General features: G+C 31.6%; 1 protein-coding gene across 4 annotated transcripts; it reads left to right on the top strand.

Moving 5' to 3' along the window:
* Positions 1-1997: 1997 nt before the first annotated feature.
* LOC139524512 (POU domain, class 2, transcription factor 3-like) lies at positions 1998-26725 on the top strand. 4 transcript variants are annotated; one of them, XM_071319333.1, is made up of 8 exons: positions 1998-2124; positions 14514-14590; positions 16522-16653; positions 17285-17578; positions 18347-18412; positions 20669-20872; positions 23380-23449; positions 24292-26725. In XM_071319333.1, the coding sequence occupies exons 2-8, from the start codon at positions 14522-14524 to the stop codon at positions 25272-25274; spliced, it is 1818 nt and encodes a 605-aa protein (XP_071175434.1). In that variant the 5' UTR covers positions 1998-2124; positions 14514-14521; the 3' UTR covers positions 25275-26725. The 4 variants fall into 4 exon arrangements, with proteins under 4 accessions (XP_071175434.1, XP_071175435.1, XP_071175433.1 ...); XM_071319334.1 differs by lacking the exon at positions 1998-2124 and adding an exon at positions 9701-9811; XM_071319332.1 differs by lacking the exon at positions 1998-2124 and adding an exon at positions 12443-12548.
* The last annotated feature ends 1123 nt before the right edge of the window (positions 26726-27848 follow it).

Raw genomic sequence — 27848 nt, 5'->3', positions numbered from 1 at the left:
TTGGAAAAAAAGTTTGTTTCCAGTTTTTGTAGAAAAAAATCCATAGCCCCCCCCCCCCCCCCCCCCCCCCGAAAATCAAATGGTTAAAACCACCACAAACTGCTCCGTTAGGGTGAGCAGACCCTGATCCACATTTGGCATCCTCCGTGTGACCCATGATGGTAAAAATCTGGTGATAAGTCTAATTCGGTAGGTCACATTCTGGTCAAGGAGACGGGATTGTTGCTATCGTGAAATCTTCTCTTTATCGTCAAGTTTAGTTCTGAGCCAGTCTGTCAATTTCTTGATGTCACGTTATTATGCAGACCCAACTGTGTATTTGCAAGGATTTGTATAGTAAGACCTTCTTATTATACAAATCCTTGGTATGTGGTATCATTAGTTTGACGACGCGTCGTAGAACCAATCACATCCTCCTTTCCCCGAATTGCACTTATTTCTGTTTCTGTTATTTATTTACATCAGCAACACGACGGATTTTTTTTTTTTTTTTTTTTGGGGGGGGGGGGGGGGGGGGGGGGGGGTCTTTTTGCCTTTTTTTGTCTTTACGGTTTATTTTAGACTTCAGTGATGAGTTTGAATGTCCCTTTGGTATATTGCGGATGACACATGCATGTGCGTTTGTTATAGACGCTAGTACTACATCTTTCTCAAAACAAACAGATAATGAATGGATTAGCTATTTAAAGTAAATAAACTTTTATAGATACCAGGATTAAAATTCCATATTTACGCCAGATGCGCGTTTCGTCTACAAAAGACTCATCAGTGACGCTCGAATCAAAAAATGTTTAAAAAGCCAAATAAAGTACAAAGTTGAAGAGCATTGAGAACCAAAAATTTCTAAAATGATCTTTTTATCTTACATATGACACAAACAACAAAACAAACAAATATTGATACATTAATTCACTGTCATATGAATGTGTATCCCTTCTTATGTGTTCACCAATTCACTCGTCTTCTTATTAAGTTCACTGGTAGTAAGCATTAACCTTTGGTAATAAATACTTGATATTTTTAAACTACAAAAGATGTGTGATGCTTAGGTCACTAAATCCTGCTACAATATTATTATTATATAAATCTATAGTATATAAAATAGGCCGGGTTAAAAACGCAAAAGGAGTATTAATGGTAAAAGAGTTGATTTGCTGCTACAATGTTTAGACTACTGTTCCGGATATATGGAAGAGATAAGACTCACCAGTTTTACCAAGACAATCTACATTTTTCAAGACACTACGACGGTCAGAAACCAAATCGAGCAATAGGACTTGATTTTGCCACCACTCAATGGGAGATCAGTGGCGGATCCAGAACTTTTCCTAAGGGGGCCTCTGACTGACCTAAGGGGGCCCACTCCAGCCATGCTTCAGTGATTTCCTATATAATCAACCAAATTTTTCCCACGAAAGCCCCCCCCCCCCCCCCCCCCCCCCCCTGATCCGCCTATGGAGATGATTTAAAAAACATTAGGCAAATCATTATCTACAAGTGACATCAGTCTGTTTGTTTATGCAGTGCTGTCACTATTGTGGGAGATATGGTGTACAAATTTGTTTTTAGGCCCGGAAATTTGGGATCAGGACCCCTCGATCCTCCCCCCTCCCCCCTCTTCATGCAATAGTTACATGTAATATTAATAATCTGAACTGTATAGGTCATGTCATATGTTCAGTCTCAACTGAGACTACTTTAACTATATGAGTTATAAATAGTCATGATAGATCATGATAGACATGATAAATATATATCATATATAGTAGTCTCAGGACTTAACTTTATTTAGCAATAAAGAGGTAGCACCTGCCTCATTTAGATAATCGATATAAATATGTAAAATGTCCTTAATCGCTCTCTAACTATGTTTTAATGTGTTTATAAACAAATTAGAAATCTCTTGTACAAAATAATCCATTTCTTATTTTAAAATTTCCCGCCGAATAAAGTTAGAATTTAGAATAAACTGTGATGGTTTTTTTTATCAACCAATCAAAAACGTTTCAATAATTACTTCGCGAGCCATTGTCGGCTTGTTTGTATGCAAATTATAAGCTGATTAATTTGCATGTTATTGTGAATTCTAAAACAACACATAGACGCCAATCAAGCGATTAATTAGTAAGTAATTACTTTGACCTTTCTTATGTCAACCAAGTAGTTCTTGGGTTTTTATAGTCCTCAGTTTCTTGCAACAATATTTAGAAAAATGCAAATGTGGCAACATGATTATTCAAAATGGCGGAAATTTGTTTCATTCTAATGAATAATCAAAATAATTGTAGTTTACATATTCATAATTTCATAATTCGCTTAACTTGATTGTCATTTGTTCTTGCTTGTCATTAAAATGTATCGGAAAAACAGATCATCTTAAAATCTTTATATTAACGAAGATAGAGAAGTGAGATCACAGATATGTGGTTTACCTTGTCCTTGCCAGTTTTCATTTTTTATCAGAGATGTGTAGTTACGTTAGTGCTTGTTTTGAGCTTTATTTTGCATATATGCATATTACAAATTACTGTATTTACAATTGTATGTATATTCGTATTAAATATTCAGGTTTTACACATAAACGCACGTTTCGTTAAAAGAGGGACATTCATTGAAATGAAAATGCCCAAAGGCTAAAAAGTGTCCTCTGAGTAAAAGAAAGTATTATTCTGGTAGCACAGTATTATCAGTAGTCAGTACAATCAACAATAACTATATTTATTAAAAATATTATCTAACTAAGAGACATGTATGAATATAATAGTTTTAATTATACAATGTATGTTTCTGATAATTTGGACCAAGATGAACAAAAGTTTCTTCCAAGAAATCCCCAAAAACAGTGGTTAGGAATCCCCCTTTTTTTCCATGGCTGGATGCGCCCCTGAAAATCATATAAAAACAAATATTAATGTGCAAATGTATCCAAGTAGTATTTAAAAAAAACATTAATTGTTGAACAAATAAAGTTTTATAAACTCAGGTATAATAGGAACAATCACATAAAGAACGCCAATCACTAAAAAATATACATGAACTCCTACAAAAACCAGTAGTCAAAGCAGGTGCACCGGAGGGGTATTAGCTGATGCTATATTTTCAAACAAGAGTCCCTATAGATAAAAACCCTGAATTCCTGGATGTAAATAAAAGTAAATCCTGTGTCTTGATCAAACTAAATCCCAAAATCAAAGATGATTATTAGCAATAATATAGCTCGTTCACAAAATCCCAAAATTAAAAAGTGGACAATCCCGGAGTCCTGATAAAGGTCGAACCTTCCTCATATATGCAGTTTTTTCGGATAACTGTTCTTGATTTAACATTGTCGTTATGCCCCCCAATAAATGGAAACATTGCTAAATCTGACATTTTTGTCCTATAACTTTAGTGTGCCTCAACGAAATATTATGAAACGTATATATACATGTACAATGCTCATTACATTTGTACCACCAATCACAAATTTTTGATGGCTTCTCTTTCAATGTCAATCATGCGTTACATGTATATGTTCCTAGTAAATCAGAAAAAAAAATCTGATTTTGTATTTTATCTTCAAGCGCAGCTGCATCTGTTTCCCATGAGCAGATTTCTCATTTATTTAAATCTTACAAAGTTGCGGAGGGTATAGTGTTTTTGACTCGTCTGTCAGTCCTGTTCTTAATGCAACTCCTTTGAAACCTCACAACAGAATTTCATGAAACTATGTAGATGTGCATATTGACAGAAAATAACCAATCATTTTTTGGGGGAAAGACGGCTTCAAGCCGTCAATCCCCTATGGGGTTGGCCAGAGTGACATGCCCTCACGTCAATCGTTTTGTTTTGATAGTTTGGAAAACCCCCCAAAAAATCTTGCTGAGATTGATGAGAAGGATACACAAAAGAGAATAGATTGAATTTAAACACTTTTTCACACATTTCCCTACTGTTTCTTGTGAAATTGTCGTATTTTGATCTGTCCCTTACACTATATACGTTTCTTTTACAATCCGGGAAATCTATTTTCGAAATATTCTAAATATATCCAACCTATTATATTGTAATGACGTCAGTGTTGGAATGCCAAACTACGGTAGATGCAGGGATATATCCTTTACTGATTGTTAAAATCATTCTCAGAATTCATGCACCAATTTAAAATCTGTATTTGTTTTAATACAATAAACATAATTATGTTTGCTGTAGATGATTCAAACATCTACATGATGCAATGATTTAATTTCTAGGTCAACTTGCAATTATATAATTACTGGGGAAACATGAAAATGGGGAGAGAAATGGCAGTTTTCTTTCTTTCTGTAAAATTCTGTTTTGAGAATCTTCCTCCAATACAGGAGCACCTCAATTGATGAGTAGTTATCCACTAAATAAAAGTTAATGTATCTGAACCCTTAAAATGTGACATTTAGTATATGATCAGTAGTGTTCCATTTAAAACAAATTTTGTGTACCAACATAATCATTGTAATGGTAAAAAATATAAGAAATTAAAAATGTTTCTCTTTGTAGTTTAAACTTATTTATTCATGAAATTTACAAATATATCAAAATGTAGCATCTGGAAGCAAGCTTCATGCACACAGCTTATAACGATCATATTTGTTTTTATAAGTACACGTACCACTGTGATGAGAGTTGTAACTGGAACTTTATCAATGGAAATTAAAAACTGAATAGATTTTTAAGTCCTCACTTTCTTGAGGAAAAAGATTAAAAATCTTAAACTTTAAGTTAAAGTACTGTCACAAAACATGGAGAATGACCCTAGCTTGCTGTTCAGTGGTACACAATGAAAATGTTGTTAAATGATCGAAATTCAGTTGATTTTAGATAATTAACTTTCAACTTTAATCAAATGTTTTGATTGAGAAGGTGCAGACCTCTTCCATTGGTCCAAATTGACTCCATGATGAATTCTTAACTAAGGAAAGGAAATTACATCAAACAACAATTGATTGCACTATTGTCAACCTTTCTACATGTTCTAGCTGTTCTTTTGTTCATTCTTTGTATGTAGACTATCAAAAGATAACCTCCCCCTACCCCCCCCCCCCCCCCCCCCCCCCTCTTTCCCCTCAGAGCTATTCAGCTCTTTGATTTCTAGAAGCTATGTCCCTTTAACATAAAATTGTGGCCTTATTATACTACTGTCACAGTTTGTAATCGCAAGGTGCTTTATTTATCAAAGGTGCTTGTTTGATAGTAGTCAAAAGAAAATGGAACAAAGAGTTACTCTTCATGTCTGTAAAATGTAAATTCAATTCTAACATAGCTTTTTATAACTCTGTTAAATACATGTATTTATGATATTGCCTTGTTTAAACTTCATGTTTAATTTCCCAACACTATTTAGAAAAATGGGACTTACAATATTTTAAGTTACACTTGCACAACAAATTTTGTATATAGTTGATCATGGCCCATGCATACATGTATATAAGTTTATGGTTAGGCGAGTTTAAAGGGTACCACTTATTAAAGGTCAGTGATTTATATGCAGATATGAAACTACATGTATATGACTATTGGCACATTTCATTTTCATGTAGATTATTTGTCCCTGATCTTTCAGTCAACAGCTGTCTATCGTGTCTATAAAATATGTAACTTTTGCTAAATTTCCTTGTGTACGGTTGTGTTTTGGTTAGTATATATAAAAGGGAACTGCTTATGATACATTTTTGTAAGTCAAGGTATTTGGGCATGGTACAAATGTATGTAGTTGTTTTACCATTTACTGTTTCAACAGAAGTTACATGTATTTGGCCCTGCATCATCAGCCATGAATTATTGAGGTTCAGCATAGCATTCATGTTCAAGTACATATATGTATAGATTATAACACGCCCTTTTCCATATTGGCCCTGGTATCATCCTGAGACTCCCATATCGGCCTCAAGGCTTTAGTTTTGCAGAAAAGAGAAAAAAAGGTCAATTTTATAATTTAATGAAACATAAAAGGTAAAATCTTACACATTTTATCACAAACGTGTCGCTAAGGATGCAATGATGTCACATCATTTGGAATCAGGGCACAATGTTCATCCAATAACTTCTTTTTTGCTATGGGTAATTTTGAGGTTATTACATACATGTACATGTATTCAAAACCTGACGTATTCTTAACAAATATGTGATAAATATATATATATCCCTGTCAAGTTTATTTTCATAGCTAATAATATGTTTAATGGTACTATCACAGCTTATCAGGAAATATGGTAAAGTATGGGTTTTGATCATTGTTGAAGGCTGTTCAGTGACCAATAGTTGTCCATCTTATGTCAGTTTGTCTCTTGTGAAGAGTTGTCTCATTGGCAATCATACCACATCTTATTATACATGTTATATGTTTACATTGATTTAGATAAAAGTGTCTTTTTGGATTCTACAGTTTTTTATGCGAAACATAACCACGAAGACTAAAACCATCAACAGTGCAACACTTAGAAAACAAACCAGAAATAGAACCTAAAAAAGAATACCTCACTGTAGCTAACTTATAGTGTTATGTACAGTACTACCTGTGACTTTATCTTATTAATGGTGGCCATAAAAAATATGTTCACCATGGTGGCCCTATATGTTCATCATCATACCCCCTGTTGCTTTTTTAATACACAAGGTATTAATCAAAAACTAGTCAAGGATAAAGGGAAATCTTGAATGCATTGAAGTGGTAAAATTAGGTAACTTATAGGTCATGTGTCTCAGGTAAAATATACATGTATGTGTCAAATTTATTAGCTGTGATTATGACAAGAAATTCAAAAATTAAATGAAATAATAAGACTAGTTGAACAAATAGCTTAATAAAAAAAAATTGTCTCATGACTATTAGTTTTGATATTATACCTTTTATATAATTTTTAATCAATTTAAGTTATATATATTTTTTGGTAAGTGAAGAATAAATGAATATCATTTTCAAATATAACTGCAAACATTTACAATGCCTGCCTTTTTCTATTGAAAAGGTGTTTCTCAAATTAATTTTCTTAAATCAAAATGGTTTATTATTGTAGATAGACTGATCTGCATTCAACATTGTTTAACATATGTTTAAGATTGTCTTTAAGACTTATGCTAAATAAAATTTAGGCAATTCATTATTTCTCTATTGAATAAAATATAAATATTGGAAATATTCATCACAGCAAAATTTGATAGTATTTTTATTGTCATATGATATTTGAAACATGATCCATGTTTTAGAGGTTAAGCATTTCTTTTACTTTTTGTTCTTGGGTAAGAGCAAGGATTTGTATAGTCTTACTATACAAATCCTTGGGTAAGAGACAATATTATGAGAAGGTAAATGATTTTCAAATAGATTATCTCAAAGTTGTTTTGTTAATTTTACAATCACGGAAGGAGTGTTCTTCATTTACCAACAAGAGGCACAGTTTACTCATTCTATCCTTTCTAGGAATTTTATATTGTCCACTATTTTCTGTTTCTAAATTATGACCAATAATTCTCTACCTGTTGACAAAATCAAGTTTACAGTTTTTATCATAAGTTTTTATTCTCAGATTTTTCTTTAAATTCATTTTTTATCAAGGACTTAAAAAGTCTTATATTAATTCATTCAAGTCCCTGCAATTATTAACTTCATCTAAAAGGCCTAGGTTGAGTGAAATATTCTTTGCAAATGTATACCAAGAATATGTATCATGCCAGTCCAGCAGTTTTGACAATATAATACACCCAAAAAAAATATGATTTAATTAATAGACCATAAAAGTGTCACCATCTTTAGAAGTGCACTTTACTTTTTCTGGAGACAAATTTTGACAGAAATTAACCAAACTGAAGATAATATATTTATAATTGTATAAATAAACCAATTTTTCAAGAGGTTTCGGCCATTGGCCTTCTTCAGTTCTTTATTTTTCCTCTCAACTACATGGCTGACATTTTGTTTTCAATCATTGAAAAGATGTTAATATATTTGATAAGTTTCAAGACAATTTCTTTAAATAATTTCTTTTCATAAGATTCACTTTATTCAGACATAAGAACATTTTTCATTAAGATAAGCATTTTTAATGAATATTTATCAAATTTTGATGATAACTAGGTGGGCATTTGGAAAATAAGTCTTTTCAGTGATTGTTTGTGCACACAACTCTTGTTTTGAGATTTGAAAAAAAAAAATAGATAAACAAAATTAGTTTTTTCTAAACCATAATAATGATATTGTAGTTTTCCAGAATAATATTACATGTATTAGATGTTATCAAAATTTATTGTAAAATGATTAATATTGATCATCTTATTTTGTTAAGAAAACTTTTTTAAATGTCATTTGCATGATTAAGAGTTATTATTAATAGTAATAGTTCATTTAATAATGCAAACAAACAATTAAATACAATGTACATCATGTACATTTACCTTTTACTTAAAAAAAACAATAATTAAAAGTCTGTTTATTTCAAATGCTTGTCAATAACTTTATCTTTGACTTTTTGACATTTCTACTCAAGATTCTTACCAAGAAGAAATTTAAAGAATAAGAAACAAAAAAGTAATGAAAAAAAACATACAAAAATGAAAAATGAAACAATTAAAAAATTAAAAAAATTAAATAAAATTAAAGACAAAGAAAAATAATAATATATTGACAGAGTAAAACAATATTTTATTATACATTTTCAAAAAAAGGTGAAATGTCAATTTTAAAAGAAACCTGAGTTACCTGTACAGGTAAATTTTAATGAAACATACCAACTAAAAACTTCAACCCTGATTGATTTTAACAGGTAACATAATTAGATAACACATCTACCTATGTTTTATGACCCCCAATAAATGGCCAACATTTCAAGATTGAATACCCCAATAAATGTTCACCATTGGATGTTGACCATGCAAGAGGGTGGACATAACTAAGAGGATGTCACAGGTTGTACTGTAACATTGATATCTAATGAATGCCATCAATTTTAATTAATAATGACTGTTCATTTAATTTGTTGATATAAAACATGATGGTGGTTTTGTATTTTTTATATTTTGATGTATTCATTATTACTTTTAGTACTACAAAATAATAAAATTCATATGCTTAATGCTAATTCTTTATTCATGATTAGGATATTGTTATAGATTTGAAAATTTCCATGAAAGTACTTTTGTTTCTAAAGATGAGAAAAAAATGCTAATAAATATATTGTACACTTGTTCAAATCGTTTCAATTCATAAATATTCATAAATGTTATAAAGTTTTTAATAAAATCGGAAGCTGTTTTTAATGTTTGAGTTGGTCTGAGAATTTGATCAGTTTAACGAAAATTACCTTCATAAATATTTATAAGGCTTTGCTATCAAGTTGTTACAAATTTATTGACTAGAGGCTGTAGTGGAGCAATTCTAACATTCAGAAAAGCAAAATTATAATAAGAATTGACCTGCATATTATATATTACTAATTACAGTGTAATAATGAGGAAAATGTTTCACAAATGATATTGTCTCTTATCATCTCAAATGTCCTCTTATATTCATGCTACATCATGTATTGAAATTGTTTGGAATCATGATATTCTGAATAATGGGAGATAACTCATATTATATGTATAACTGAAAGTTTTTCTGACTAATGTATGTATTTTACACTGACTGTTCCAACTGACTATAGATACTTCTAGAGATAAAATTTATATATCCCATGTACATATAGACAAAACTACAGTACAGACTTGAGGAGAATGATACCTAGGATTTACCATTATAGAAGGAAGTCACAAAATTGAATAAACCATTGTTATGTTGTGTACTGGGATTTTTTCATTAAAAGTATGTTACATGTATGTGTGAGAAACAGTTTAGTTGTATCAAATAAAATTTACATGTGTATCGATATTTTTGGATTATACTGCAGCTGCTTGCTGTACAATACTAGCTATAGGTAGAATGCAAATATATGTATATAATTAAAAGCTATAGAAGTGAATATTTTTTATAAGACCAACTATTAGTACATAGAAAGTGAAATATAAATTATAATCATTGGTCATTAAGTAACAGTTAATGTTAACTATCAAAGACAAGATATACATGTAGGCTCACTATATAGCATATTGATGTGCAAGTGAGGTTTGCACAAGTGGAGAGCCTCAGCTTTCCTGTTATCCAATTTACATCTAATATATTCCAAGCGAATTTCATCAATATTTATAAAGTGTATTTATTCATGAATAAAGACAGCAGGGTACAAACATTGATCAGACCATTAGATTTAAATAACCAATGCAAATTAACTCTATTTACATATTTTTGGTGATAGATTGTAAGAGGGGATTTAGGGGGGAAATTTGTACAATTTTAATTTTAATATTCACATCATTAGGCAAAAAACCTACAAATATATAATATTTTAACCTATGGAGATGAAGTTACCTTTTTGAATCCTTTTTTATCATTTTCAGGGAGTTTCTCTTTATATCTTATTTTTTTTAATGTTGATGGAAATTTAATTTTCTACCTGCATATGTGTGAAAATGTACATGTGCATACATGTATGTGTTACTTATAAATTGGGATTGGCACTTGTAAGCGTTTGTTTCCAGCAATGATTTTGTTTTAGTGACATTGAATGTTTGGTTTGCTCTCAAATCAGTTTTGCTACCTTATAAAAAATTAAGGGACACCACATTTTGGTTATGTTCAAACATATATTTCAGTTACTGTGACTCAATTGTAACTACTGCTCTCCACCCCAAGCTCTTGCAGTTTAGTTCCAATGTTGACGCAATTCCTTTCTTCAAAGCAAACTGCCTTATATAACTGGTAAGAAATTTAACCAAAAGCTGCAGAAAAACCACATAAAAAATTTAAAGCAAAGTGAAGACTGCTTACAATCCATTAATGATGATTATGGTTTGGATTTTCTATAGGCTTTGTATACAGAGATTGGCAAAACAAAAAACTCAAATATCCATGAAAATGTGAGTTTTCTTGAAGACAAACCACGAAAACTGATATCCTCGAAAATCAGTGAATCCACAGTATAATAAAAATGTCCAAACTTTGCATTATATATTATCATGATTATAAAATGCAGATTCAGTTTAATTTTGCACTGTTTATGCTGTTGTCATGGTTTCTGTCTTAAAAAAGGCAAAAATAGTCTCTAAGATTTACAAATTTGTGTAGTGGATTATATGATATTATCAGATCTACATGTACAATGTATATGACATGCAGATTCAGGTTTCACAAGCGACTTAGCATTTTATGTTTTAAAGGTATGTCCCATGGGTCATGAATTGTTTCAAAATGGGTAAACTTGTTGGTTTCAAAGGTTTAAACTTAATTGCCATGTCTTCACGACAATCTTTAAAATCTGTAGGTCTGGAGCTCAGTTCTGGGAAAATTTTGGTTACATTCAGTGATTCTGTTGGCCTGTATGGATAATATTTACAGGCCCAAAAGGAATTTTGCAACCCTTGGCTACTGGGCCTGTGGTTCAGTATAAAGACTAACTGTGATACAGCTATGTTCTGATAGCCTTTCGCTATTTTTTTATCACCTGAGTGACTGAATGTGCCCTAATTGCATCAATTGGTGGAGCAGGCTTTTTACTTTGTTTAGATAATTTATAGTGCCATTTGAGCTCCAAAATGTACTCTAACATGTCTAACATTGGCTTATAGGTAGTCCAAATAATTATGACGTCTGGCAAGGCTATTTTATTTTTTTTCTGGGACGCCTTCCTACGTTATAGGTACCAATCTTTTGTAGTTTATTTGTTCCAAAAATGCCCATTCAACATAAGATAACAAATAATTTTCGTGCTTGTGAATGTGATATTGTAACTTCTTGGTAACTGTACATGTAACATTTACTGAGTCAGTTCCAGTACTGGCACTAGGTTTTCACTAATAGTCTAGTCTTGACACCATACAAGGATGTGACCTGTGCTGAAAAAAAAAATGAAATCTTAAGGTAGTCTAAATTCCTGTGCAATGCATTTTTGCATGCATGTACTTGTAAAAGCATATACAATTAAGTCAATTAGACTTTTAAAAATTAACTAACATTAGAATAGACATATAATTTCAGTTTCAAAAAGCATTTAATAAGAAATCATCCCACTCATATTTTCACTGGCATGGCTATGGTCTTGTTTGGGCAAACAGGCAATCTTAATGATAGTTGTTTCAGTTTACGCATGCATCATCTTTAAAAGCCGACGTAACAGTTTCCTTTAAGCCTTAAGATTGTTAATTATTTATTTCTTTACTGAAGAAAATAGCGACTAAATCACTAATATTATTCAGAAAATTTACATATTCAGATACAAAATGTACCGTTTAAATTATCCTGGTATTGTGTTTGTGACATTTCTAAAGATTAAACCCACCAGCTTAGAATGAAAATGCTCATTTTAATACAAAACAACATAATTGTGTATTGGGGTGTGATATGAATGCAAATTCTGTAGTTAATTTACATCTTTATATTGGAAATGTTAATCATTTCTCTGTAAGGCTTTGTAAGGGAAAGGAGAGGATGAGAAAAAAACTATACGGTAATGTAACATCATATTATCTTTTTTTATGAAAATTAGATCTGTTCCAAATTTAACAACACTTAATTGACAATTTTATTATTGATGTGTATTGATAAATCTCAAATGGCAACTATAAAAGTTGATGAACTGAAATGTACAATTTCCTCCGCAGATGTTTTATTTAAATGTGTTTTTTTTTCTGTATAAGCATTGTTACATGTAAAACATGTAAAACATGGTTAAAGCAAACTCTAGTTCATTTGTACTTTAACACATTTTATAGTATGGGTACAGTAGGTCTAAGTACTTATAATTTGTAGTTGGATTATTTAAAAGAAAATGTTTTGATGCAGTTTGTTTTTTTGTTGTAAAAGATGCAAGGTTATTTGTCTAAATTTTTCAATTATTAAACTGTTTAGTATTTTAAAAGGGGAGTTGCATTGAATGATTTCGAAAAGAATATTTTGGGAAGAGCTAAAATTTATTATTGAAATGTTTTTCAAAAATTTCTGGATCCTTGAGCAGCATTTGTATAAAATGTAATTGTAACATGTATAACATATGTGACAAATATCTCAAATGACCAATATGATTGAAAACTGAACAAGGTGGGGGGGTATTTGGACTAACGAACCCAACTTTAACAGTCACAATTCGAACAGAACGTTGACCTTAACAGTGCTTATTTGTTTTCAAAGGGGGGGTCGCCCAAAAATCCCCTGGCTACCGGTATGATGAATACATTTATGTGTTATGTGTTCCAATTATAAGGACTTTTAATATTTAATGATTCCATTTTAGAAAATGGACATGCAGGATAAATACAATAACTGTTCCATTGATGCATTGGCTTTTTTCCCTCAAATTTCCTGATTTTGTTGTCTCTTTCTTTTATAAATGTATTTTTAATCTAATTATAAGAATGACAGGAAACATTTCAAATGTAGGATTGTCAAATCAGATTTGTGATTGCTAAATCCTCTTCTCGATTCTTGACTTTAGACAGTCAAAATTGATGTTCAAAATTTTCAGTACTCAAATGTTCTGCTGACTCATGGCAGCTTTAAACATTTTTTTTAAAGTTTTTTTTTGAAGTTCTCAATCCTCTCCGTTGATTCATTGAGTACATAGTTTAATATTCATTTGTCTATTTTGCTGTTCCTGAGATTACTTTTCCATTCCCCCTTCATTAAGGCCAAAGTAAATTGAATATTAGTTTTTCATTATCATCAGACATTGTGTTGATCCAGTTCATTCCATATTCATATAATATAAATTTATTTACCATAAGTGAAGGCTGTCGATTCATCCATATGGGAAATTGGATTTCCAGACATGTCAATTCAAATATTCAGTGAGGAGAACAACACTTTGGCTGTTAAGACTTTTCAAAATGCATGAAATATGTCTTTGTTAAGACAATGACAATGTTTTTCTGAAAATTTTACAATTTTTTCATTTTCAGTTACTATTATTGAACTAAGAATTGTGTTTTGATTAAAAAAAATCAATCAATCATTAAATCGAACAATCATCATATACATGTGATATATGTATACCAATTCAAGATAACTGTACTAAATAATATTGTATTTATCACTTGTGATGGTTTTTGGTAAGAATTTATATATAATTTTTAACAGAACATGATTCCTATTAGTACCTAAAGACTACACAGCACTAAAGTTGCAAACAAAATATAAAAGTACATTGTGATAATTGATGAAAATTTAAAAATTCAGAAAAGAATCTGGAAAAAAATCCTCCTCAAAGACCTCTGTCCAATACAATAGTGTTTGCCAAGATCTACAAAAGACTTGTCAATGAAACTTGAATAAAAAATATTAAGAGAAGTAACGGTACAGATTAGTTTGATATAATGATCCCATTCTGTGTAAATTGTATTTTGGTCAACACATCAGTGTTATGATATTGACTGCAAGATAATGATCACCATCTAATATAATACATTATTGATTACAGGTTACAAGATGAATGGAGATGTGTCTCAAGGAGAAGGGTCAACAGGAGGGGGAGATGCCTCTAAACCACTTAATCTGGTATGTACTTGAATAATCATAAAGGGTCCACGGGAGGGGGAGATGCCTCTAAACCACTCAATCTGGTATGTACTTTAATACTCATAATATGGGGGGTGGGGGGGGGGGGGCAACAGGAGGGATGATGCCTCTAAACCACTAAATCTGGTATGTACTAAAATACATTTAATGGGGGAGGGGATATGCCTCTTAACCAATAAATCTGGTATGTACTTTAATACTAAAAAAAGGGGGGCAATAAGAAGGGGGGGGGGGGGTGCCTCTAAAACACTAAATCTGGTAATACATTCAATGGGGGAGAGGGGGTAGCAGGAGGAGGATATGCCTCTAAACCACTACATCTAGTATGTGCTTGAATAATTATGAAGGGTGGGGAAGTGGGAGATACAACTTGATGTGAGACACTAACACATCCTTAAACAATTTAGAATTGCATCATTTGTACATGTAAGAACAGGAATTGGTAGAATTTTGCTGCTTATTGCAAATTGGGGGTCTATAGGGGGGACTCCAAAATGAATACCAGCCTCTCATTACCAAAGTAAGGACCGATTTTGGCCTCAAATTTCAGGTTCATCTGACGAAAGATTTTGACCACTTTTTAAACACTTAAGTGTCTATTTTATTTGAATTAATTAGTTTATGTGAAAGATTTTAACAGATTTAGTCATTAAAAACGATCTGATTCAAGCTTGTCAAATATGAAAAATCTACCTAATATGCCGAAAAATGTCACTTTTCAGATGGTTTTTGGTAAAAAATCAAAGTGGCCGCATCCGTGCTCATCCTCAACCTTTATATATGTAATGTATTATCATAAAATACAACTTACATTTCAATATTAAGGATGAACACTAATGCGGCCACTTTCGTTTTACACGATAACCGTCTAAAATTTAACTAAAATGTTAGAATTATGAGGATTTTAGTAATTTAGCATGACTTCATGGTGCTAGTACTGAATATATGTGTATTGTATTGTCAAAAACAGCCCATATTTATGTAGCAGAAGCATTCTACTGTCCAATAAATATCTAAAGGTTTACATTTTAACAATTTTGTAAAACTGCTATATTTTGGGGCCAAAAAGGGGTCTTACTGGACCTACTCCTTTAACACAAATTGTTGCTTTAAATTTACATGTGCACTAAAAATCACATTTTTTTGTGGAACAGTGTGTTGGTCATCATATATAGCACATAGTTAATTTATTAATCACTGAAATGTTAAACATTGTTAACCTCAATTGTACATGTACATGTAGTTTCAAATTATTTTTTTTCCATAATGAAATATTTCACAGAAATCAGTTTTAAATTTGCCATACAGAACACAGCAAGGCGAACTGTTAATACAGTTCACATCGTAGTAAGACCGATAAAACAATGGTCAATAACTATACATTGCAGACTTGCAGTCCATTAAGGGCCAGGGGAGAGCACTGTTGTATAGAATATAAGTCTTCTTTTGCTAAATAATTTCTTTGATGGCAATGCGGCATTGCCATCAAAGAAATTATTTAGCAAAATAAGACTTATATTCTATACAACAGTGCCCATCATGGCATATCCAAGGTTATCTATCTTCTATGAACCTTTTGTTCTTAATCAAGTGTTGTTCATAGAAGAGAGATGATGATGATGAGGCTTTTAATTATAAATCTTGCCCAAATGATTAACAATAGAAAATTTGTTTTGATGTATCTGTGACTAATTTCATGGTGTATAAATGACTTCTGTGTATTAAAGAGCTACATAAGACACAGTCTGACTTGCCAAAAAAAATGTGTGATTTATAAAAAATTATTAATCTAAATTCACAAATATTTATATGGTAGTTGAAAAGGATTTTTTATTTTGGAAATCTAGTGCAAATTTAATCCTTTTTCATAATCCTTATAATAATTGTAAGAAATAACTTATTTATTATAGGCCACCAGTGCTTCTGCAGCAATACAACAGCTACAGAATGCTTTGTTAGCTGGACAGTTCCCAATGGCCACAGGAGCAGCAGCAGCACAAGGTGGATTGTTGTTACAGGGAGGATTTGCTCAACCAGCTGTGGTATGTACATAAAGGGGAAGAACAGTTTTCTTTAAAAAAATGACAGGAGTAGCAGCACTGGATTTATTGTCATTAGCAATATTTGTTCAACTATCTACATGTACTGTGCACAACATAGATTTTGACGAAGAATGTACCAATTTTCATGTTACAACTTTTTGAGATATTTATTTGTTTTTTTCAAGCAAAAAAAAAGAGAGTTTATATTTAATTAATTTAATACCATGGATCTCAGATTTGAAAAAAAAAACTCATCATTAAAGGGATTAATGAAATGAAAAGTAAAAACAAGTGACAGGTATGCTTTCTATCTTTCATGTCTTTAAAGACATTTCTTCAAAAATAGGAGTGAATGAGGGGAAATCACTAAAATTTCCAAAAGATAAGGTACATTTTGGAGCTTATTTGGTCTTATTTATTCACTATAAATAGATTTGGACAAGTCATATAAAACTTTCTTACTGACTTATCAGCATATTAAGATTGAATACTTTCAAATGTTTCAGAAAATGCAAGTATCAGTTTAGGGAAAATAGAACAAGAATATACAACAGTGACATTATAAAAGATTTGTCCAATCAGAAGCAAAAAAATGCAAAATTTCAGTATAATTTATTTTGTCTCAAATTAGGTACCAGTTTCTAGTGGACTAGCAGGGATACAGTTGTCAGCAGCAGATCTCCAACAGTTACAACAACTTCAACAGACAATTCAACAGCACCAGCTGCAGTTACAACAGGTTCAAACCAGTCAGAACCAGGCGTTACAGACAGCACAGACAACACAAGCCACTCAACAATTCAATGCTGCACCTACATTAGCCACCTTACAGGGTCTGACAGCAGCCAATTCACCACAGATTGTTCTCATTAATACATCACAGCTGGGTGGAGCTTCACTACAACCATTCATTATTCAGAACCAGGTATGGAAAACAAATCTTGTTTTTTTTTCTTTGAGTTTGTAAAGTATTCAACAGCAACAAGATTATTTCAAGAAACAGCAATATCAGGAGGAAAGATACAGAGAAATATAAATTTATAGCTTATCATTTTGTGATCAACATCTGGTTATAATTAGTGAACCACTAAAAAGTGTGTCCACATAATTTATATCTAACTGATACTGATAACATGCTGAGATAAATTTATAGAAAAATATTAGGAAATCCGGGCTTATGTCTTAGAGTGATATTAAGCATGATGAGATTATTTCAAGCCTTTTGTGTGCAAACTTAATTTTCATCTCGCCTAACTTAATGGGTTTCTTGTATCAATTTATGTAAGGGAGTATACATTTTGTGTTATCAATTTCTACAGTTTTAAACCCAGATCACTGAAAATAGACAAGAAGATTGCACATAAGTTGTGTATTTGCTTTTAGTATGATGATTTTTTTTTAGGAATTTTATCAGAACATTCTACCATTCTATGCAACAAAGCCATTTGAGTCTTTGATTTATTATTAATATTTTGAATGGACAGACTTTTTTTGTCACACTTTTCTCAAGTTTTACTGAATTTAATGAGTTTAAATTATATGAGCAGCACTGCAGGTTCTTTTTTCCCATACTTTCATTTACATGTAGAGTACTAGTTTGCTTATAACAAATACATGTACATGCATTTTTATTATTTCGATAAAAATTCATCAGTATGCAATTGTGTAAAAAAAAAATATGGATTTATTTCAGGGTATTCCAGTGTTACAGAATTTGACATTGGCATCACTCGGACAACATGCTCAACTGGCCCAACAGGTTTGTGATTCAAGGGATTTCTTATTAATAGCTATAGTGAACAACAAATTTCCAAATAATTATCATTAGAATAGTGCTTTTGGCGCATTTTTAGCTCACCTGTCCGAAAGGCCAAGTGAGCTTTTCTCATCACTTGGCGTCCGTCGTCCGTCCTGCGTTAACTTTTACAAAAATCTTCTCCTCTGAAACTACTGGCCCAAATTTAACCAAACTTGGCCACAATCATCATTGAGGTATCTAGTGTACAAAATGTGTCCGGTGACCCGCCCAACCAACCAAGATGGCCACCATGGCTAAAAATAGAACATAGGGGTAAAATGCAGTTTTTGGCTTATAACTCAAAAACCAAAGCATTTAGAGCAAATCTGACATGAGTAATATTGTTCATCAGGTCAAGATCTATCTGCCCTGAAATTTTCAGATGAATCGGACATTTCGTTGTTGGGTTGCTGCCCCTGAAATGGTAATTTTAAGGAAATTTTGCTGTTTTTGGTTATTATCTTGAATATTATTATAGATAGAGATAAACTGTAAACAGCAATAATGTTCAGCAAAGTAAGATCTACAAATAAGTCAACATGACCAAAATGGTCAGTTGACCACTTTAGGAGTTATTGCCCTTTATAGTCAATTTTTAACCATTTTTCGTAAATCTTAGTAATCTTTTAGAAAAATCTTATCCTCTGAAACTACTGGGCTAAATTTAACCAAACTTGGCCATAATCATCATTGAGGTATCTAGTTTAAAAAAATGTGTCCGGTGACCCGCCCAACCAACCAAGATAGCCGCCATGGCTAAAAATAGAACATAGGGGTAAAATGCCGTTTTTTGCTTATAACTCAAAAACCAAAGCATTTAGAGCATATCAGACATGGGTAAAATTGTTCATCAGGTCAAGATCTATCTGCCCTGAAATTTGCAGATGAATCGGACATTCCTTTGTTGGGTTGCTGCCCCTGAAATGGTAATTTTAAGGAAATTTTGCTGTTTTTGGTTATTATCTTGAATATTATTATAGATAGAAGAGATAAACTGTAAACAGCAATAATGTACAGCAAAGTAAGAACTACAAATAAGTCAACATGACCAAAATAGTCAGTTGACCACTTTAGGAGTTATTGCCCTTTATAGTCAATTTTTAACCATTTTTCGTAAATCTTAGTAATCTTTTAGAAAAATCTTCTCCTCTGAAACTACTGGGCCAAATTTAACCAAAATTAGCCATAATCATCATTGGGGTATGTAGTTAAAAAAATGTGTCCGGTAACTCGGCCAACAAACCAAGATGGCTGCCATGGCTAAAAATAGAACATGGGGGTAAAATGCAGTTTTTGGCTTATAACTTAAAAACCAAAGCATTAAGAGCAAATCTGACAGGAAGTAAAATTGTTGATCAGATCACGATCTATCTGCCCTGGAATTTTCAGATGAATCGGATAATCGGTTGTTAGGTTGCTGGCCCTGAATTGGTAATTTTGAGGAAATTTTGCTGTATTTTTTTGCTGTTATTATCTTGAATATTATTATAGATAGAGATAAACTGTAAACAGCAATAATGTACAGCAAAGTAAGAACTAAAAATAAGTCAGTATGACCAAAATAGTCAATTGACCCCCTAAGGAGTTATTGCCCTTCATAGTCAATTTTTAACAATTTTCTTAAAATTTGAAGATTTTCAATAACATTTTCCACAGAAAGTACTGTTATAGATAGAGATAATTGTAAGCAGCAAGAATGTTTAGTAAAGTAAGATCTACAAACACATCACCATCACCAAAACACAATTTTGTCATGAATCCATCTGTGTCCATTGTTTAATATTCACATAGACCAAGGTGAGCGACACAGGCTCTTTAGAGCCTCTAGTTTAATTTGTAATTTGTTGTTTACACTTTTTCATCAGACATTGAAAATAAGAAAAAAATATTTCTGTATTTTAAAAAGAAACTGCTTCACATGAATGTACCCAAGAAAAGTATTAAGTGAAAAAACCTATGAGAACAAAACTTGTACCTTTCAACTATAATCAAAATTAAAATGTTTGTCGATGACAATGTAGTAGAATTTAATAATTTTCAACCTTTGGCCTGTACTTTTCCCAATAAACCCCATAGGAAACAGCCACCCTTTAATTAAGAAATGTCAAAGTCTACCAAAAATATGAGTCAGAACTGAATAACCTTCCATCTGACATTTAATTTATTTAATTTTTTGGAGTGATTTAATGTTATATCTTTTAAGTCTTGCTTTTTTAGATTCAACAACCAGTCTTACAACAAACAACACAGGCTGCTGCTCTAACTCAACCAACACCTGCTCCAGTGCTGCAATCTCAGAATGTGTCACAACAACTTAAACAACTGCAACAACAGCAGCAGCAACAACAACAACAAGCATCAGAATCAATCAAGGAACCAGTAGAACTTGAAGAGGAATCCATGCATCTTACTATACAACCAGTAGGTTTATTATTCTTATAATCCATGCATCTTACCATACACCCAGTATGTTTATTATTCTTATATCTCTGTATGTTAACTTGAAGAGGAATCCATGCATCTTACTATACAACCAGTAGGTTTATTATTCTTATAAGTCTGTATGTTAACTTGAAGAGGAATCCATGCATCTTACCATATAACCAGTAGGTCTATTATTCTTATAAGTCTGTATGTTAACTTGAAGAGGAATCCATGCATCTTACCATACAACCAGTAGGTTTATTGTTCTTATAACTCTGTATGTTAACTTGAAGAGGAATCCATGCATCTTACCATACAACCACTAGGTCTATTATTCTTATAACTCTGTATGTTAACTTGAAGAGGAATCCATGCATCTTACCATACAACAGTAGGTCTATTATTCTTATAACTCTGTATGTTAACTTGAAGAGGAATCCATGCATCTTACCATACAACCAGTATGTTTATTATTCTTATAATCCATGCATCTTACCATACAACCAGTATGTTTATTATTCTTATAACTCTGTATGTTAACTTGAAGAGGAATCCATGCATCTTACCATACAACCAGTAGGTCTATTATTCTTATATCTCTGTATGTTAACTTGAAGAGGAATCCATGCATATTACCATACAACCAGTAGGTTTATTATTCTTATATCTCTGTATGTTAATTTGAAGAGGAATCCATGCATCTTACCATACAACCAGTAGGTTTATTATTCTTATAACTCTGTATGTTAACTTGAAGAGGAATCCATGCATCTTACCATACAACCAGTAGGTTTATTGTTCTTATAACTCTGTATGTTAACTTGAAGAGGAATCCATGCATCTTACCATACAACCAGTAGGTCTATTATTCTTATATCTCTGTATGTTAACTTGAAGAGGAATCCATGCATCTTACCATACAACCAGTAGGTCTATTATTCTTATATCTCTGTATGTTAACTTGAAGAGGAATCCATGCATCTTACCAATACCATACAACCAGTAGGTTTATTGTTCTTATAACTCTGTATGTTAACTTAAAGAGAAATCCATGCATCTTACCATACAACCAGTAGGTCTATTATTCTTATATCTCTGTATGTTAACTTGAAGAGGAATCCATGCATCTTACTATACAACCAGTAGGTCTATTATTCTTATATCTCTGTATGTTAACTTGAAGAGTAATCCATGCATCTTACCATACAACCAGTAGGTTTATTATTCTTATATCTCTGTATGTTAACTTGAAGAGGAATCCATGCATCTTACCATACAACCAGTAGGTTTATTGTTCTTATAACTCTGTATGTTAACTTGAAGAGGAATCCATGCATCTTACCATACAACCGGTATGTTTATTATTCTTATAATCCATGCATCTTACCATACAACCAGTAGGTTTATTATTCTTATAGTCCATGCATCTTACCATACAACCAGTAGGTTTATTATTCTTATAACTCTGTATGTTAACTTGAAGAGGAATCCATGCATCTTACCATACAACCAGTAGGTTTATTATTCTTATAACTCTGTATGTTAACTTGAAGAGGAATCCATGCATCTTACCATACAACCAGTAGGTTTATTATTCTTATAACTCTGTATGTTAACTTGAAGAGGAATCCATGCATTTTACCATACAACCAGTAGGTTTATTATTCTTATAACTCTGTATGTTAACTTGAAGAGGAATCCATGCATCTTACCATACAACCAGTAGGTTTATTATTCTTATAATCCATGCATCTTACCATACAACCAGTAGGTTTATTATTCTTATAACTCTGTATGTTAACTTGCAGTCAGCTGGTTTATGGTTAACTGAAGTCTTCATCTTGTAGATTTATTATTTTTGTCAGTAACCTGAAACTCAATCTCACCACACAACCATTGAACCAGAAAATTTATAATTCTCCATTATTTACAACCTTGAGCCTCAATTTGAATTAATACTGGTTAAAGAATGCAAGGAAAGGTGCCCATAAAAAAAAGATCATTGTAAATAATGGGCATGATGTTGGATTTTCAAGCCTTTTTTGATAGGTGTCAAAACTTCACTATCAAAATTGACTATAAGAATGGTTTCTATAAGAGTTTACTCATATGTGTCATTTTCCTGAAATATTGAGATGTTTTCCTTGTTTTATTTATAAATTTGAGGAAATGACTAGAACATAAACAAAGTATTTTTCATCAGTGATTTTTCTCGTAATTCTCTAAATCTAAATTACAAATTCACATGTACTGTGGATAAGTTTTACTTTCATGTATTGAGGGAATAGTATTTTGCTGAATATTTTAATTTGTGGTTTACCTAAGTTTGCATACAAGCATATATATAGAAAATGTTTACATGGTTGAAGATTTAGATTCCTGTTTCAAATATATCTATTAAGTTTGCATTGTATCCCCTTAAAATTATGGATCAAAGGTTATATATATTTGATTTTTACAATATTTTGTCTGTTATTCTATAACAAATGCACATTATCTTTTAGGAAGAAAACATTGATTTGGAAGAATTGGAACAGTTTGCGAAAACTTTTAAAAGAAGAAGAATTGAATTAGGTGTGTATATGAATGACAGAGAATACTTTGTCTAACAGGTCACCATTGTTTGGCCAAAAAATCTAGTTAAATTTCATAATCTAAAAGGGGGAGGAAACACAACTTAACATTAAATTTTGCACTTTTTGCATTTTCAATGGCCTTAAAACCTATCAAAAAGTATATTTTGTTGAATTTTGGTTAAATGAAGTTTATTTATTAAAACTATTTGTAGTTATGTTCTCAAAACATCAAAGAAAACAACACATTTATAACAAAGAAAAACAAAGATGTTACAGATATCTACAACAGCTGGAATCACAACAAGAAGATACATACTAACAACAGATTTCAACTAGTATCAACCTCAGCTGTCTTTGATAGCATGTGTGCATTGCGTGCAGGAGGAAGTGAGTGAGCTCCCCAACTAAGTTGAACTATAGACTTTAAAAATTGGTATTTGCTGCACACTACTCCACTAAGCATGCAGCATTTAGCAGTTAGAGCTAAGACTGATCTTAGTCAAAAAAATGTTTGGTAGGATGACATGTCTTCCTATGGGCTGTAACCTTGTGAACTTACACTTTAAAAATGTATTAATGGTATGAGTGTTGGTCTACAGCTATGTGTAAAACAGGAGTCATTCATATAGCATATCCTTATAAATAGGCAGAAATTTTACAAAAAAACACAACCTTAAAATAAGAGATTAGAAAAGGTACAATAACTCAGATGCTCAGTTAATCTCTTTTCAACCTAGGTTTCTGAACTTTTGTTATCACTAAGTCATTCAATTTTTAGGTTTCAAGAAATAATTTTTACTATAATCATAGAATAAGATGACATTTCCCCTTATTTTTCAGGATTCACCCAAGGTGATGTGGGTCTAGCTATGGGAAAGTTATATGGTAATGACTTTAGTCAGACAACTATTTCCAGATTTGAGGCATTAAATCTGAGCTTCAAAAATATGTGCAAGTTAAAACCATTATTACAGAAATGGCTGAAGGATGCTGACATGTTGTCAGCTAGTCCGACCACTCCAGTGTCGGGAGGTAGTACTATTGGAAACCTTTCCCCTGAAGCCATAGCCAGAAGGAGGAAGAAGAGAACCAGTATAGATACCTCCGTCAGGGTGGCATTAGAGAAAGCATTCATACAACATCCTAAACCATCATCAGAGGAAATAGCTAATTTAGCCGAGGATTTAAATTTGGAACGAGAGGTTGTCAGAGTCTGGTTTTGTAATAGACGTCAAAAACAGAAAAGGATTAATCCTCCATCAATGTCTATGAATGTTACTGTCAATGCACAGCTAAACTCCCCAACCAATACCTCAATGAATCTTTCTGGTTCCCTGAATCATTTAATGGCTCACTCATTATCAGGGAACCAGTCACAGACAATAGGTCAAACATTAAACAAACCAACAGTTGTTAATAGTGTTGTTGGGAACCAGTTGTTAAGTAATACACAGACAATCTCAACAGGGATACAGAACCCCATATCTATAAATCCAACAAAGAAAGACATGCAAGTTACTTCTGTTGACTTTTCTAATCCTCAGGAAGCTCTTCATTTTTCACAGGCGATGCCGTTAGAACTAAAACTTACTAACGATAAGACAAATGTGAATTCAAACAATTTCTCCTCGCTTGCACAACAAGTACTTCCGCTGGGATTAACATTACCAGTCACCTCTCAACCAAAAATTATGAATTCTTCCGATTTTTCTGTTGCACAAAATGGAACGAATTCAAATAACCAGATATTCATATCAGGATTACAGATTCCAACATCACTGACAGCTAACCAATCAGAATTGACTATATCAACCTCTTCATGAAATGTCAATATGAAAATGTATACTTATGAAATTAATATAAAATTTATCAGAATAATTTTTAATATTAGAATATGTAAAGTAGTCTATATTATTTGATATGAGGTACTGTGGATTTATTTAGTTTGATAGATATGTACCAATTTTCATGGATTGAGAAAATAGTGGAGTTTCATGGATATTTGTATTTTGGGATGTGCAAAGATGTACATAAAACAAATTAAAAAAATGTACTTTGTTGAACATTTAGTTTCCTGGGTCAACATAAACGACAAAATCAATGAAAATTTGGTATCCAATGAGCAAAAATTAATTCACAGTATTCTTGCTTTTTTTTCTTTCTTTTTTTTTTATCTCTAACAAGTCAATATTATTATTAAATGTTTATCATTAATGTGATTTATATTAAATTAACATTCCATGTAAATGAAATACAATGTGATTTCTTGTACCAGACTTTATCTAAAATGTTGTTTTCTTACACTACATGTTATAAATAGATGGTTTGATAGTGTCATAAAGAGCATGGACTGCTGCACCTGTTTGTACAGTGTGTAATGTTTATAGTGTCAATAATATTCTATGGCAGCTATTGATATTTCACCAGATAACTGGGCTCTAAAATTAAAATCATTTATATATGTGAACTTTACAAATGAATTTAAAAAAAATCAGTAATTCTTATATTTCTTACAAAAATACCTCTTTAGTGTGAAAATATTTATTTCAGTTTAGTTATAATTTAACAAATGAGTGCAAATTATACAAATATGGAAAAAAGGAAACAAGAGAAGTGCTCCTAAACTAATCTAGTTTCTTAAGCATAAATTATATAAATCAATTTTCCTTTAAAATATTAGGCCATGGGACTATTAACTTCATGAACTTAGAAGCAAAATAAATGTTGACAATGATCCAAGTTTATTTGACTCAGATAATATGGGAAAGAAATAATATTATAAATAATCTTAAGATTTATCAGTGAATTATCTGAATGTTCAAAAACTATTTATAAAGTACCATAATTTTGTTAACTTTCTATTTATATATTTTATTTTAGACTTAAGAACATGACTATATTGAAAATGACTATACATTGTCTCAAAATATAAAATTATTTGTACAAGGCTGAGAAAAAGGTAGAATGTGTGACTTTGCCAAGCATTTTTATCCTGTTTCAAGCAAGGTAAATGTACACATAAATTTTATATTTTGAGACCATGTGGAATTTTTTTCTTCAGGTTGATCATGATATACATTGTATACTAAATTTTTTGGGAAGTTCATTCTTTTTTTATTCTCTTGTCAAACTTTATGGAGAATTTAAATTCAAAACATATGATTTTTTTGTGTGTATATATAAATTGTGGCCTGTGGTCATAACAAATTTCTTGCTAATATGCTTTACATAAAATCATATTGTTATTATTATGTGCATAAAACTGAACAATTCTTTATATGTATTTTAGTTTTGTTTTAGCCTTCAGTCGTAGAAAATTTAAAGCTTTGTCTTAGATAGTTTGAGACAGAGTTTATTTATATGTTTTGGTTCATGAATAAGTAACGGTAATTGATAACTCTCATATGTGGTTGTCTGACCTTGGTCAGTTGACTTTTACTTTTAATTTTTGGTCTCACCTGTGATGAAAGTAGATCAGTTTTGGTGGTCTTGTCCATATCTTACACATTATTAGCAATAGATTAGCTATATTTGGAACAACATCTGATTGTAAGGTGTATTTACATGTCAGTCTGGCAGGATTCATCTGGCCTTGACCTCATTTTTATGGTTCAAGGGTAAATGTTGAGCATTGTGGTTATGTCTGTTACTCAGATACTGTAGACAATAGGTTAACTATACATTGTATTTGGTATATGGAATGAATTTTATATGTTTGTTTGTTAAGGATTCATCTAACCTTGCCCCCTTTTTTTCGTGATTCAGTTGTCAAATTTAAGGTATTGTGGTCTAGTCCTTTTCCCCGTTACTATTAGCAAAAGGTCAAATATATTTGGTAAGTTAAAAATGTCTGTTTATTGGAATTTATATTATCTTATCTTAACCTCATTTCCATGGTAGATTGGTCTAGGTTTTATTTCCTAATTAGGTCTTTTTTTTTCAAAAACGAGAATATATCTGATAATTTTCATTTTGGAATAAACCCACTCAGCATTTCACTGGTCAATTAAATGCATTGTACAAAGCCAAGAGACATAAGTAACAAACACAGTGAACACTCAACTACTATGTATGAAGCCCAAACCACAAACAAAACCATACATTAAAATAACCTGCTATATTTTACATTTTGTAAAAGCATTAGGTTAACTAGTTTGGTGTATGGAATATTAAATGTCCATCCAGCAGGGTTCATCTGATCTTGATTGCATTTACATGTACCGTACATAGTGGATTGGTCAATGTAAAATTTTCATTATAGGGTCCATTTCTCAGATACTTGAAGCAATAGGTCAACTAATACATTATTTCTTGTATGGAATGTTTGGTTCATTGATTCACATTTTAAGAATTATCAGGTCATTTTCTAAAGCCTTTTGAAGTTGGACCCAATGTGT

The sequence above is a fragment of the Mytilus edulis genome, chromosome 5, assembly GCF_963676685.1.
Source record: "Mytilus edulis chromosome 5, xbMytEdul2.2, whole genome shotgun sequence".
Lineage (NCBI taxonomy): Eukaryota > Metazoa > Mollusca > Bivalvia > Mytilida > Mytilidae > Mytilus > Mytilus edulis.
The sequence above is the reverse complement of the archived record's forward strand: the minus strand, read 5'-3'. Positions and strand labels throughout refer to the sequence as shown.

Coding starts and splice junctions, on each gene's coding strand:
- LOC139524512 (XM_071319332.1), top strand. CDS start 12,443: ATGAATGCAAATTCTGTAGTTAATTTACATCTTTATATTGGAAATGTT. Junction 14,591..16,521: donor CCTCTAAACCACTTAATCTG/GTATGTACTTGA, acceptor TATTTATTATAG/GCCACCAGTGCTTCTGCAGC. Junction 16,654..17,284: donor GATTTGCTCAACCAGCTGTG/GTATGTACATAA, acceptor GTCTCAAATTAG/GTACCAGTTTCTAGTGGACT.